At 45.2% G+C, this 14,504-nt stretch overlaps 1 protein-coding gene across 2 annotated transcripts in view; it reads right to left on the bottom strand.

The window, feature by feature from the left end:
• LOC126087581 (small integral membrane protein 10-like protein 2A) overlaps window positions 1-14,171 on the bottom strand; it is a 147,667-nt gene extending 133,496 nt beyond the window's left edge. The window contains exon 1 of one of the 2 annotated variants that reach the window (XM_049905152.1): window positions 13,748-14,171. In XM_049905152.1, the coding sequence (XP_049761109.1) occupies window positions 13,748-13,933 (186 nt within the window). In that variant the 5' untranslated portion in view covers window positions 13,934-14,171. The remainder of the gene's footprint in view (window positions 1-13,747) is intronic. The other variant, XM_049905151.1, reaches the window with a different exon arrangement.
• Between the last annotated feature and the right edge of the window lie 333 nt (window positions 14,172-14,504).

The following is a 14,504-nucleotide window of genomic DNA, read 5'->3' as shown; positions in this document are numbered from 1 at the left end:
TTCCCTTTACTAATGGCTCAGCACGTCTGAATCACACATACCCTTCAAAAGCCAGCCACCCATCTCTCTCCAGCGCTTCCTCCTTCCTGACACCAGAGCTCTGGAAGGCGCAGCCACTGTCAGGCCCAGGAGGTGAGAGAGTTCGGAGGAGGCTCCGCTCTGTCCCAACTCTGGGGCCTCGGGCAACTTGCCCTCCTCAGGGAAACACACTCACCTCACAGGACTCTGTGAGGGCAAATGTGTGAGAAATGCCCTCTGAGAGCACATCATGGGCAGCTGTTACTGCTATCATAATTAGCAGTAGCAGCAGCAGCGGCAGCTGTGTTCCAGGGAGTTGTGTCGTGAAACGTCAGGCCTACCCAAAGAGCATGTGGCTTTTGCCTTGGCTCCTGGGAGGTGACCTCAGGCTCCTAGAAAGTCTCACCTGTCTGTGTTGGCTGGGGTCTCTGGCCCCCGGGACAGTCTGGTGGTATGATTTATGATGGGGGCGTCAGGCCACACCATATCAGTTCTGACCTCCAGAGGAAGTGAGGTCAGCAGGCAGGCATTATGTGAACGAGCTCCAAGAAACTCTGATACCAAAGGCACAGTGAGCTTCCCTGACTGGCAGTAATGGCAGTGCTCTTTACGTACTGTCATACACGGAAGCCAGGAGGGAACGCAGACCAGGACTCCACGGGGAGAGGACGCGTGGAAGCGTGGAGTTTGGACCCTCCCAGGCCTCACCCTATGCCTCTCTTCTTTCAGCTGATTTTAATTTGTGTCCTTTCACTAGAATAAAACTATAATACGCTTTCCTCCGTTTTGTGAGTTGTTCTAGCAGATCATACGATAAGGGTGGTTGTGGAAACCTCTAAACTTGTGGCTGGTGTCTGAAGTGAGGGCAATCTCTTAGGAACTCTGCCCTCTGACTGTGGAGTCTGGCCAGCAAATGACGTGATGCTGCTGAGAGGCTTCGTAACACTGAGGACACAGGAGTAACTGCTGGAGATGGCAGCATGGAGGTGGCCTCCACAGGGACAATTGCCTTCAGTGGAGGCAAAGGCTCAGGCTGGATCGGCTGAGTGAATGGAGATCAACAAAAGGCCTCTCCTGGATCAAAGGAGAATGAAGAACACCAAGCTCACACGATAACTAAGAGCCCAAGAGACAGAAAGGGCCACATGAACCAGAGACCTGCAGCATCCTGAGACCAGAAGAACTAGTTGGTGCCCGGCCACAACCGATGACTGCCCTGACAGGGAGCACAACAGAGAACCCCTGAGGGAGCAGGAGATCAGTGGGATGCAGACCCCAAATTCTCACAAATAGACCAGACTTAATGGTCTGACTGAGACTAGAGGAATCCCGGCGGTCATGGTCCCCAAACTTTCTGTTGGCCCAGGACAGGAACCATTCCCGAAGACAACTCATCAGACATGACATAGAAGGGACTGGACAATGGGTTGGAGAGAGATGCTGACGAAGAGTGAGCTACTTGTATCAGGTGGACACTTGAGACTGTGTTGGCATCTCCTGTCTGGAGGGGGGATGGGAGGATAGAGAGAGTTGGAAGCTGGCAAAAGTGTCACGAAAGGAGAGACTGGAAGGGCTGACTCATTAGGGGGAGAGCAAGTGGGAGTACGGAGTAAGGTGTATATAAACTTATATGCGACAGTTTGACTTGATTTGTAAACGTTCACTTGAAGCTCAATAAAAGTTAATAAAAAAAAAAAAAGGCCCCTCCTGCGTTGCCTGGGGCACAAGGCGGACTGACCTCACAGAGGGCAACTTGGCAATAACTTTAAAAACCACAAATGTACACGGACTTTGATACAGGAGTCTACTGAGATTGCTTGGTACAGATTCAATCAACAAACAAGCATTGAGCTCCTACCAGAAGCGAGGCACTTGTTTTAGGTGCTGGTGCTAGGACAGTATACAAAGCAGACAAAAAGAACTCTGTCTTCTTAAAGCTTACTTTCTGGAGCCTTGGTGGCGCAGTGGTTAAGAGCTTGGCTGCTAACCAAAAAGTCAGCAGTTCGAATTCACTAGCCGCTCCTTGGAAACCCTATGAGGCAGTTCTACTCCATTCTATAGGGTCAATATGAGCCATAATCGACTTGATGGCAAAGAGTTTGTTTTTCGTTTTTTTAAATATTTATCAGGACAAAAATGTCTGCACAAGACTAGTCACTGCAGAATTATTTGGAGAAAGAGCAACGTGGATCCATACAGTCCACTATATATCAGGATAAACTTTAAAGACATTAGATTTAAAAATAAAAACTAAAGGAAAAAGAGTACGAGAATAAAAATAGTAAAATATGGGTGAATTCCTTATAACCATAAGAGTTGAGAAGGCCTTTCTAACTATGACAAAACTCAAGTCTTAAAAGACTGTTAAATTTTACTACGTGAAAATAGACTTCATTAAGGCAAAAAGATACTATAAGCCAAGTCAAAACACAGTAACAAACTAGAAAATAAATTTCAACTCTTGAATAGTTGTTAAATAGACAAAGGGCTATTTAACAGACACAAAGCTCCAAGAAATTAAGAAAAAGACCAACAATCCAACAGAAAAATGAGCAAAGAACATGGGCAATTCACAGAAAAAGAAATGCAAACAGGTCTTTCTCTCACACCACCTCTTCCTTTAAGTAAGGGAGGCCTGCTGCTCTGCCACCAAAATACACCCAACAAGGCAGCCACCTGGCACCACCTCCACTGCCCGCACCCTGCCAGCTCACCATTAGTTCTCCCCCGGGTTACTGTAATCCTCTCCCTGCCTCCACCCCTTACAGAGTTTTAAAAGTGATCCTGGTGAAATGGTTAGTTATCGTATGACTCAGCAGTTCCACTCCTAGGTAGATCCCCTGGAGAACTGAAAACACATGCCCGTGCAAAAACTTGTACACAAATATTCATAGCAGCACTATCATAACAGCCAAAAACTGGAAGCAATCCAAATGTCCATCAACTGGTGACTGAATAAATGAAATGTAAAAAAAAAAAAATTTTTAATGGATTTTTTTTTTTATGGATATACAATGGAATATTATTCAGACACAAAAAGGAATGAAGTCCTGATACATGCTACGACACGGAAGAACCTTGAAAACATGATGCTACGCAAAAGAAGCCAGTCACAGAGGACTATGTATTATATGGTTCCATTCATATGAAATGTTTAGAATAGCCACACAGACAAATATAGACAGGGAAGTAGAATAGTGGTTGGTCCCCTAGGGCTGGGGGAACAGAGGGACATGGGGGTGACACCTGAGGCTTCTTTCTACAGTAATGAAAATGTTCTAAAATTGAATGTGGTGGATGTGGTAGGCACTCATCTAGAAACACACATAACGAATCTAGAAACACACATAGTGAATCTGGAAACATAAATATCGAATCTAGAAACACACATAGCAAATCTATAAATATACATACCAAATCTATAACCATACATACAAAATCTATAAACATACCGAAAGCCATTGAGCTGTATGTTTGAAGTGGTAAATTGTATGGTATGTGAATTCTATCTCAATAACGCTGTTTTTAAAAAAGTTATCCTTTTGATGGGGGCTTGCTGAAAGGACACAGGCGCCAGTATGAAAAACCTTCACTGGAAAAGCTGGAGCAATCTGAACAACACAGAAAACAACAACAGTATTGGATGACTGATAACTTAACGAATAAAATAACTATCCATGACCCCATACTGATAAAAATAAATGACCAAATAAATGCATGAGAAGAGACAACTCTTCCTTACAAAAGAAGTCTAATGAATAAATGAATAATGAATAAATGTGGAAGGAACTAGAGAAATAAAAAATATCTAGAAGAGGCAAATGCATAGAAACAAAAGATTAGCGGCTACCAAGAGCTGAAGGAGCCCTGGTGGTACAGTGGTTATGCATGCACTTGGCCGCTAAATGAACTCAACCCCGTTCTATGGGAGAAAGACCTGGCGATCTGCTCCCATAAACGTGACAGCCTTGGAAACACCACGGGGAAATTCTTCCCTGTCCTATTAGGGTTGCTATGCGTTGGAAATGACTTAACGGCAACAGGTACCAAGGGCTGGGGGGAGGAGAGAACGAATGAAAGCTCTTGCCAAACGGGTTCTGAGTTTTTGCTTGTGTTGTTGTTAGGTGCCGTCGAGTGAGTTTCGCCTCATAGTTATCCTATGTGCAAGAGAATGAAACACTGCCTGGTCTTGGGCCCTCCTCACAATCATCGTTATGTTGAAGCCCACTGTTGCAGCCACTGTGTGCCAATCCATCTTGTTGAGGGTCTTCCTCTTTTTTGGCAACCCTCTACTTTACCAAGCATGATGTCCTTCTCCAGAGACTGGTCTCTCCTGATAAAACGTCCAAAGTATGTGAGATCAAGTCTTGCCATCCTCGCTTCTAGGCAGAATTCCAGCTGTACTTCTTCCAGGACAGATTTGTTCGTTCTTCTGGAAGTCTAGGGTATATTCAATATTCTTTCCCAACACCGTAATTCAAAGACATCGATTCTTCTTTGGTTTTCCTTATTCACTGGGGTGATGGAAAACTTTTGGAAATGGATAGTAGTGATGGCAGCACAACATGGTGAATGGAATTAACGTCACTGAATTGTACACTTAAAAATGGTTACAGTGAGCAGCCATCTAAGATATTCCACTGGTCCCACCCCGTCTGGAGCAAGGGAGAACGAAGAAAGCCAAAGACACAAGGGGAAGAATAGTCCAAAGGACTAATGGACCACAAGTACCACAGCCTCCACCAGACCGAGTCCAGCACAATTAGATGGTGCCCAGCTACCACCAGGGAGGGACTGCTCTGACAGGGATCACAATAGAGGGTCCCTGACAGAGCTGGAGAAAAATGTAGACCAATATTCTAACACACAAATAAGACCAGACCTACTGGTCTGACAGAGGCTGGAGAGTATGGCCCCCGGACACCCTTTTAACTCAGTAATGAAGTCACTCTTCAGGTTTACCCTTCAGCCAGAGACTAGACAGGCCCATAAAACAAAATGAAACTAAATGGGCACATGAGCCCAGGGGCAAGGACAAGAAGGCAGGAGGGGACAGGAAAGCTGGTAATGTGGAACCCAAGGTCAAGAAAGGGAGTGCTGCCATGTCGTTGGGTTGGCAACCAATGTCACATAACAGTATGTGTATTGTTTAATGAGAAACTAATTTGCTCTGCAAACCTTCATCTAAAGTACCATTTTAAAAAATGGTTATAATGCTAAACTTTTTGTTAAACATATTTTATTACAATAAAAATACCCTATATACAGAATTCATAACACTGCATCATTGATTGTTTTTATTAGTAAGAATAAATCTTGCTAAATGCAGCCAAAACCAAAAAAAAACAAACCCAGTGCCACCAAGTCGATTCCAACTCATAGCGACCCTATAGGACAGAGTAGAACTGCCCCGTAGTTTCCAAGGAGCACCTGGAGGATTTGAACTACTGACCTCTTAGTTAGCAGGCATAGCACTTAACCACTACGCCACCAGGGTTTCCAAATGCAGCCAATACTCCCATTTTTTCTTTTCTTTTTGCACAAGTTCCAAACTTTTAAGGTTCATCTCTATCTAAATGGCAGGAATGAAAGTTTCTGGACACTTGATACTGTATTACCCTGAAAAGGCTGACTGAAAGCAGGGCAGAACCATTACCACCGCATGTGCCCTTCATACTCTGATGTTCCACAATACAGGAGGGATAGAAAAAGAAAGAGTTTAAAAAATGAACCAAGAAAAATAAACCAAGAAGGTCCATATCCAACCAGCCTTGTTTCAAACTGTCGTTGGATCCACCACAGGGTGTCGTCTCACGATGCACCACGTGAGAACAGTAAGGGGGGAAGACCTATGTCTACTCAGGGAAGTACCGTTTGCTTAGCAGAGGTGGCGTGGTTGTTAGCTGCCCTGAGGTCGGCCCCCAACTCATGGTGGCCCCACACACAAGGAAACAAAATGCCGCCCAGTCCTGCACCGTCCCCGTGATTGGTTCTGGATCGGATCATTCTGATCCATGTAGTTTGCACTGGCTGATTTTTGGAACTCGCCAGGTCTTTCTTCCTAGTCTATCTTCGTCTGGAAGGTACGCTGAAACCTGTTTGCATCATAGCAAAACACAAGCCTTCAGTGACGGACAGGTGGTGGCTGTGCACGGGGTGCACTGGCTGGGATTCGAACCTGGGTCTCCTGCACAGAGGGGAGAACCTGGCAAGTTTTATTGCAGAGACACAGTGTACCTCTTCCCACTCTGATGGTTACGGGTAGATATGAATGACTGCAAATCCAGCAAAAACTGTGAATGGAAGGGGTTTTCCGACTGTGGTGAAACTGTAATACGGTGCTCTAAAAAAAAAAAAAGGCTCTCTCTTCTCCATAAAGCAGAAATCATAAAAGTGGCTCTTCCGTCTCTATCCTCTTTCCTGCATTTCACCTGGGCACTCTCCTAAGGCTGGACTGCTTCCCCCAGAGGCTGACAAACATACCGTATTTATGAAACAACTTTTAGTGAAGTAATAAAAACAATTTTCAAACTGGCTTTTCTTCACTTAATGTATCATGAACATCTTTTTATATTAGTACATACAGATCTCACTCATACACTCCGACATCTGCTTGAACTAGTACATGACCATTCATAGGACTTCTAAAAAACGAGTCAAGGCTGTAGGTGTTGACTGCATTACTCTTCGAACTCTCCTGTAGGTTTAAAAATTTTCAAAACAAAAAGTTTTTGAAAAACCATGATTTAAGCTTTCATTTCAAAGACTGAAAAGTTTCCATGGCATTTTTGTTTCCTGTATGTTTGGCCCTTATCATCCTGAAGTAAAGAGCTGTCCAGTATCTCAGAAGCCAGGACAAACTCCCAGGTTTAAGTGAGCTCATGGTTTGACTGAAAAACGAGATTTTATAAAGTTTTTTTTTTTTTTTTATAGTCTCTAATTTCCCCTAATTTTCTTCTCAGAGCCCCGTGTAAACCAAACAGTAGGGAAAAGCTCCTTTCAAGCTGTGATCAGTCCTAGGAACAGGATCTTGGTTGCTGTTATGGACTGAATTGTGTCTGCCAAAAATGTGTTGTAAATCCTAACTAACCCTTATACCTGTGATTATATTCAATTTGGAAATACTTTTCTTTTTTATGTTAATGAAAGTATTAGTGTAGAATGTGACTAGAATCAATCTCTTTTGATATAAAAAGGCTCATATGCTTAATATACCAAGTAAGAGAGCAAGCAGAGACGAGGGAAGATAGACGCCATACCACATGAAGATCACCAAAGCACCCAGGAATAGAAGCTCAAGGAATAAGGACTTTCCCCAGAGCAGACGGAAGGAGAAAGCCTTCCCCTAGACCTGGCATCCTATTTTCGAACTTCTAGCCTCCTAAACCAAGAAAATAAATTTCTGTTTCTTGAAGCCACCCACTTGTGGTGTTTCTGTTATAGCAGCACTGGGTAACTAACACACTACTTTTTGAAGCTGTTCAGACATAAGTAAGATCTTTCCAATCAGAGTCAAAGTCCTTTCAATGCCCACAAGACACCAGGGAGCTGCCCTGAACACTCTTGTCTGGCTCTCCTAACACCTTCCTCACTCACTTTGCTCCAACGCATCAGCCCCTGCTGTTCCTGAAGCATGCCAGGCATGGACCAGCCCCAGGGCCTTTGCACCAGCTGTCCCTCTACCTGAAATACTTTTCTCACCCAGGCATATCCGTGGCTAAAGCCCTCACCTTCTCAGTGAGGCATTCTGAGTGCCCTATTTGAAATGGCAACCAGCTCGCCCAAGGCCCCTGCATCCCGAACTCTTTTAACTTGCTCAGAATGAATGAATAACAGATTTTCAAATGATAGGTGAACATTGAACATATGGAGCTATGGATTTGGAAAGTCATTCAAAGAGAGACAACTAAAAAAGAGCAGAGACAGAACAAGGGGAAAGACAGCACAAAGGGAGGAGCCCAAGGAAGATTCTCAGGCCTGGGCAGCACTGGGCAGGGCAGCAGACAGGCGCAGGTAAAACAAGGCTCTTGTTTGGCTTGACAACTATCATCAACCTTCAGGATCTCTTCTTTGCTCTGTTCTTTCTTAAGCCTTCTCTTTTAGTTACAAGAATCTAGGTGACCTTGGGACTAAGATACTTGATTCTTCCCCCCGGGCCACATAACTGAACCGCTGTAGGCATAACTTGTTAAATGACACCAGGTTCTCAGTATGATTTTTTACCTTGCTTTTACTAAATATAGTATTTAGTATGGATTCTTGCTTTTTTCCTGCCTTTGTATTTCAGATTCTGTAAAAATAGAGTAGATGCTAGTAACTCTAGGAGGTGAAGCCTTGCTTGCAAACAGGATTTTTTTAATTGTAATCGTTCTCAGCTTACAAAGCCCTTTTGCATTGATTTTCTCCTTTAATCATCTTTCAGACTAATGAGGTATAAATCTTCTTAAAACTCCTCACTGCCCTACAAACAAGAGATTTAAAAATTTTTTTTTTTTTTTTTTAAGTAAACCAGTAAGAAATGGAGTCCTTTTAATTCTCATTACTTGCAACACAGACTACAGCACCCCTGCAAAGAGGAAGGGCACCAAGTGTTCTGAGAAAAAAAAGAGCAGGGTGCCGGGGCGGGCCCCCTTACTGAGACTCTACTTCCTGTTGCACTCCCTTTAGGAAGGCCAGAGTAATTAAACCCTCAAATCAGGTAACTTAGTGATTTTCTACACATGAACAAAAACTCTATATAACTTGCAAGGGTTTTTAAAGTACCCGAGGTAAATACAGCATCTTATTGAGACCGAGGTCACAGCCTCTTCCGTTACAGTGAAGACAGAGAGACCACCCCCCTTCAGTCTGGGAAGAGCTGTTTATTGGTCAAGCCCGTGATCAAGCCTAAAATCCTCATCCAGCTCTTAGAAGCCCTTCCCCAAGGTAGGTGGTGAAACCCTCTCCCTACTTGCCCCCAAACTGACAAAAAGTCCTCTCTCTGCTTCTCAAGGAGTCCCTGTGTGGTACAAATGGCTAATGCACTTGGCTGCTAATCAAAAGGTTAGAGGTTCAAGTCCACACACCAAGCCTCAGAAGAAAGGCCTGGCAATCTACTTCCAAAAAATCAGCCATTAAAAACACTATAGCTTTTACACCTGTAAAAACTGAACTGACAAAACTTGTGTGATAAAGATATATTTACAACAAAAACAGAAAAAAAAAAAGAGAGAGAGAGTAGCTGCTGAAGCTGCTCACGTACAACCAAACACCTCATGGGATTTTGTTCCTTGGTTTGGAGGTTTATGGTCATGGTTTCGTGAGGCATCCCAGTTAATTGGCCTAATAACGGGTTTAGTGCTTCCGTTCTACCTCCTAGTTCACCGCGTAGTGCCTGGGGTCTTAAAAGCTTGCAAGCAGCCATCCAAGGCACAACAATCGGTCTCTATTCACCTGGAGCAAGAGAAAGACAGGAATAGGAGGAGGATATGGAATGTGTGGCTAATTGGCTCCATGAACTGCCTCCTTTGCCGTGAGACCAGAAGAACTGGATGGAGCCCAACTACCACTACTGAACATTTTGATCAAAGATTCTATAGAAGAATCCTGATCAAAAAGGGGAAAATGAAGAACAGCATTTCAAATTCTCATGGACTCCAGACCTTCTGGAGCCATGGAGGGTGGATGAACTATGGCAACTGCTGCTCTGAGATAATCTTTAAAACATAAACGAAAAATATCCCCTGAAGTCATCTTAAAACCTAATAACAGTTTAGCTTATACAATAAAAAAGGTCTGCCTTGGGCATTGTGCTCTTTTAAGAACTATCTATATGAGATCAGAGTGATGACAGCAACTCAAAAGATTAGATAGGAAACTTGGGGGGCAGGGAGTTTATGTTAATGAAGGGGGAACAACTCAAAAAAGGAGGATGAGAAAGGTTGCACAACTTGAAGAATATAATCAATGTCACTAAAATGTAAACACAGAAACTGCTGAGTTGGTTTATGTTTTGCTGTGTATATTCTCAACAACAACAAACTAAAGTTGTCCCTAGGTATTGGGGTATTGGTTCCAGGGCCCTCCCTTCATGGATACCAATATCCACAGATGCTTAAGTCTCTTATATAAAATGGTGTAGTATCTGCATATAACCTACATACAGTGCCCCCATACTTCAAATCTCTAGATTGCTTATAATACCTAATACAATGTAAATGCTACGTGAATAGTCGTTATACTGTACTGTTTAGGGAATAGTGACAAGAAAAAAAGTCTGTTTTATTTTTTTCCAAATATTTTTGATCCATGGTTGGTTGAATCCACGGATGTGGAACCCGTGAATACAGCGGGCCGACTGTAAATAAAATTTAGAAGAATAACCCACTATAGAGCACAGTCCTGCTCTGACATATATTAGGTCACCATGAGTCAGAGTCGACTTCACACCACTTAGTTTTTCTGTTCCTCAAGCATTTGGCTCCCGGAATTCTCAAAAGCTGTGCTGTACCTGGGACAGTGGTCGATGTCAAACCCACAAACCTATTCACTGTGGGCTTTCAGGATGGGGGCTCTCCTCTGACTGCCTACCCACACCACTCTTATAGATCCAATTTCCCTCCTTCAGAATGTACTTCAGTTCACTTATACTCACTCGCTCCTTATTATGAGTTTTCACCAACTGCCTAGCCTTCTCGGATAGCCCCAATTATTTCTCAGGCAAATCTGTATTCAAATAACATTTCCAGAGATTATTTCGACAGCCTACAAACAACTGAGGAGTCTGGAAACCCCAAGCATCACTTCAGCAATGAAGTCCTTCATTCTTTATTGATGATGGTAGCCTGGGCTAGTGTGGTGATCATAAAAGACAGAAGGGGACATACAAGAAAGGTGATTTTTTTAATAACTTAAAACACAGTAATATTCAACATAACAGCACTAGGCAGAGATTCTCTCTTACAGAATTTCTTGTTATTTTATAAAATGACTGAAAATAAGATGCATCAATTGGTCTCAACCCACCTGGATCAAAGGAGAATGAGGAACACCAAGGTCACACGATAACTAAGAGTCCAGGAGACAGAAAGGGCCACATGAACTAGAGACTTACATCATCCTGAGACCAGAAGAACCAGATGGTGCCCAGCCACAACCGATGACTGCCCTGACAGGGAGCACAACAGAGAACCCCTGAGGGAGCAGGAGATCAGTGGGATGCAGACCCCAAATTCTCATAAAAAGACCAGACTTAATGGTCTGACTGAGACTAAAGGAATCCCAGCGGTCATGGTCCCCAAACCTTCTGTTGGCCCAGGACAGGAACCATTCCCAAAGACAACTCAGCAGTCATGAAAGGAACTGGACAGAGGGTAGGAGAGAGATGCTGACGAAGAGTGAGCTAATGATATCAGGTGGACACTTGAAACTGTGTTGGCATCTCCTGTCTGGAGGGGGGATGGGAGGATAGAGAGAGCTGGAAGCTGGCAAAATTGTCACGAAAGGAGAGACTGGAAGGGCTGACTCATTAGGGGGAGAGGAAGTGGGAGAACGGAGTAAGGTGTATATAAACTTATATGTGACAGTCTGACTTGATTTGTAAACGTTCACTTGAAGCTCAATAAAAGTTGATTAAAAAAAAAATGACTGAAAATGATTAATGTAACTATAGATAAGAAGTTCCAAAGTAAGAGCTAGCTACGTCAAATCTAACCTGTTGACATGTTTCATGTTGCCCACCAAAAATTTTTCTTTAAGTTCTGAGTTAATTTGGTGTCTAAAAATCAGACTTTTCAGTTTCTTTTGGAAATCGTCAGATCTGGCAAGCACTGGATAGGTATTTCCACAGGGCGGCCAGTGGCTAGAGCACAGACTTTCTGGGTTACCGCAGCTCCCAACCAGCACCCTTGACTTGCTTGAAAGATACCTGAGTTTTCACGGATTTATGTTCTACTGTGCATATTTTCAACAGCAGAAATAAATAAAACAAATGATTGGGGGGGGAAAAAGATACTTGAGTTTTCTATTCCTCTAGCCTGTTAACAATTACCTGGATGGTACCGACAGTTAAATAAATGCTTAGTGGCTAACTGAAAGGCTGGCAGTTCTAGTCTACCCAGAGGTACCTTGGAAGAAAGGCCTGGTGGTCTCCTGAAAAATCAACAACTGAAAACCCTACCTGAGGACAGTTTTACTCTGTCACCCATGGGGTTGCCATAAGGGCAATTCAAATCAAAGGCAACTGATTAGTCTGTTACCATTCACGGATGCCACAGCCCTGGTTCATATGAGTATCTCAATACAGAATGGGAAACTGAGAGGCAGGTTCACCTCAACCCACCTTGACACAATTTTGATCAGTGGTTGGTTTTACGTGACCCTCCATCACCAGTGCTGGGCACCAGCAACTTGAATGAGAGTCCAAGCACAGGGACAATTACACTCTAATCCAACCAAACCAAACAAACAAACAAAAAAAAGGCACCTGCCTGATGCTCCACTGCACAAGCTTCCTCATTTTGCACACAAGGAAGTTACGCAAGTACTGTTAGACCGTAAGCTCCCTGAGGGCAGGGACCTTCTCCATCACGGACCCATGCATGCATATGGTAGGCACTCTGAGATGTGTACACAGAATCCAAGAGGAGCCCAGCATTAGGCCACCTATGACACCACTTACAAAGAAAGAATTCTCAAACTGACACCTTCCCCTTCCACTAGAAAAAGGCATCCGTCATTCAAAAACCCATTGCCCTCTCAGGGATTCCGACTCATAGTGGCCCTATAAAACAGAGTAGAACTGCCCCATAGAGTTTCCAAGGCCACACTCTTTACCGGAACAGGTCACCAGGTCTTTCTCCCATAGAGCGGCTGGTGGGTTCAACCACTGGCCCTTTGGTTAGCACCCCAGAGGTTCACCATTGCACTCCTGTCATTTAGAAGATGCAGAAATGCCGGTTGGTGGTAGCAAAGGCAGTCTCCAGGGTGCCAGGCAGGGACTCACCATTTCACATCAGTCTGGAGCATGTACCACTCCTTTTACTATATCCCTCCTCCTCTCCCAGAGGAACTCTCATGGTGCAGTGGTTAAGTGCTCGGCTACTAACCAAAAGGTAGGGAGTTTGAACCTACTAGCCACTCCGCGGTAGAAAGACCTGGTAATCTGCTCCCATAAAGACTGTAGCCTAGAAAACCCTATGGGGCAGTTCTATCCTGTCCTATAGGTTCACTTTGAGTCGGAAATCAACTCGAGGGCAATAGGTTTTGGTTTCTGCCTCTCCTGCTTCATTTCTTCTCATCTTCCCCGCCGCTCACTCCCACCCCTGACCAGGATAAATAACATACGTGCACCAGAATACCATGAATTTCCGACTCATTTTAAGTTTTCCGGATAACATAAAGAAGCTTCGCAAAGTTTGGAAACTAGAAAACCAACAATCTGTATTTCTCTGGGCAGAATTTCCTTTTCAGGCCCCTTCCTACCCATGCCATCAACCTGTCTTCGGACCTCACGACAAGCAAGAAGCTTAAGGAGACCTCGTTTGGAAAACGGGGGTGACAATCATCTCACTGGGTCTCTGTGGGATTGCACGAGAAAACGCACGGGGCTCGGCACACTCAGCGTCCCATCCAGCCGGTGCAGGCTCCCTTGGGCATCTGCAGCATCCTCGGCGGGCAGGCCCGGCCGCCGGGGGAGGGTCGAGAAAGAGGGGGCAGGCCGGGCGGCGCCCGGGCCCGGCAGGTCACCCACCTGCAGACGGACGTTGAGCATCATGGAAGCCACGATGTACAGGTAGGGGAAGTTGATGCGCAGCCGCCAGGCCAGGTCGAAGAAGATGAGCAGCGTGCGGGTCAGCCCCTTGCAGAAGACCCCATAAGAGCGGGCGGCGGCCGAGCGCGACAGCCGGACAGCCAGGCCCGACAGAGCCGCCGCCATATAGACCGGCGGCGCCGCCGCCGCCCGCCCGCCGCGCGCACAGTCCCGGTCAACCGGGGCTGCCCGCGCTCCGCCCGCCAGCCGCCGGCCCCTCTCCCCGCGTCGCCCGGCCTCCGCCCCGGCCGCTGGCCCGCTCGACGAGCTGAGGGAGGCGGGCGGCGGCCACGGGGGAGGACACCTCCGCACGTCACACTCGGGAAGCGTCGGGGTGTCGCCGCCTCGCCCACCCAGGCCGCGCCGCCTGACGTCACAATGTCCGCCGGCTGCGCTCCGCGCCTGCGCCACCCTCGACTCCGCCTTCGGCCCCGCCCCCGGCAGGTGAGCTGCGCATGCGCGGGAGAACGGGGTGGTTGTCAGGGGGGATTGACGATGTTATCTTCGACCGCCCCCTAATGGTACACGTAAAAATAGAAACGAAAGGATGATGACAAAGTTTTGCAAAGAAGCAGTGGCGATGGTTGCACGACATGATGAATGTAATTAATAACACTGAATTTAATGTCACTGAATTGTACTCTTAAAAATGACTAAAATGGCAAATTTTATATAATTTACAAGTATGTAAATACAT

This window comes from Elephas maximus, chromosome 12 (assembly GCF_024166365.1).
Source record: "Elephas maximus indicus isolate mEleMax1 chromosome 12, mEleMax1 primary haplotype, whole genome shotgun sequence".
NCBI lineage: Eukaryota > Metazoa > Chordata > Mammalia > Proboscidea > Elephantidae > Elephas > Elephas maximus.
This window is presented reverse-complemented; position numbering and strand designations above follow the sequence as displayed.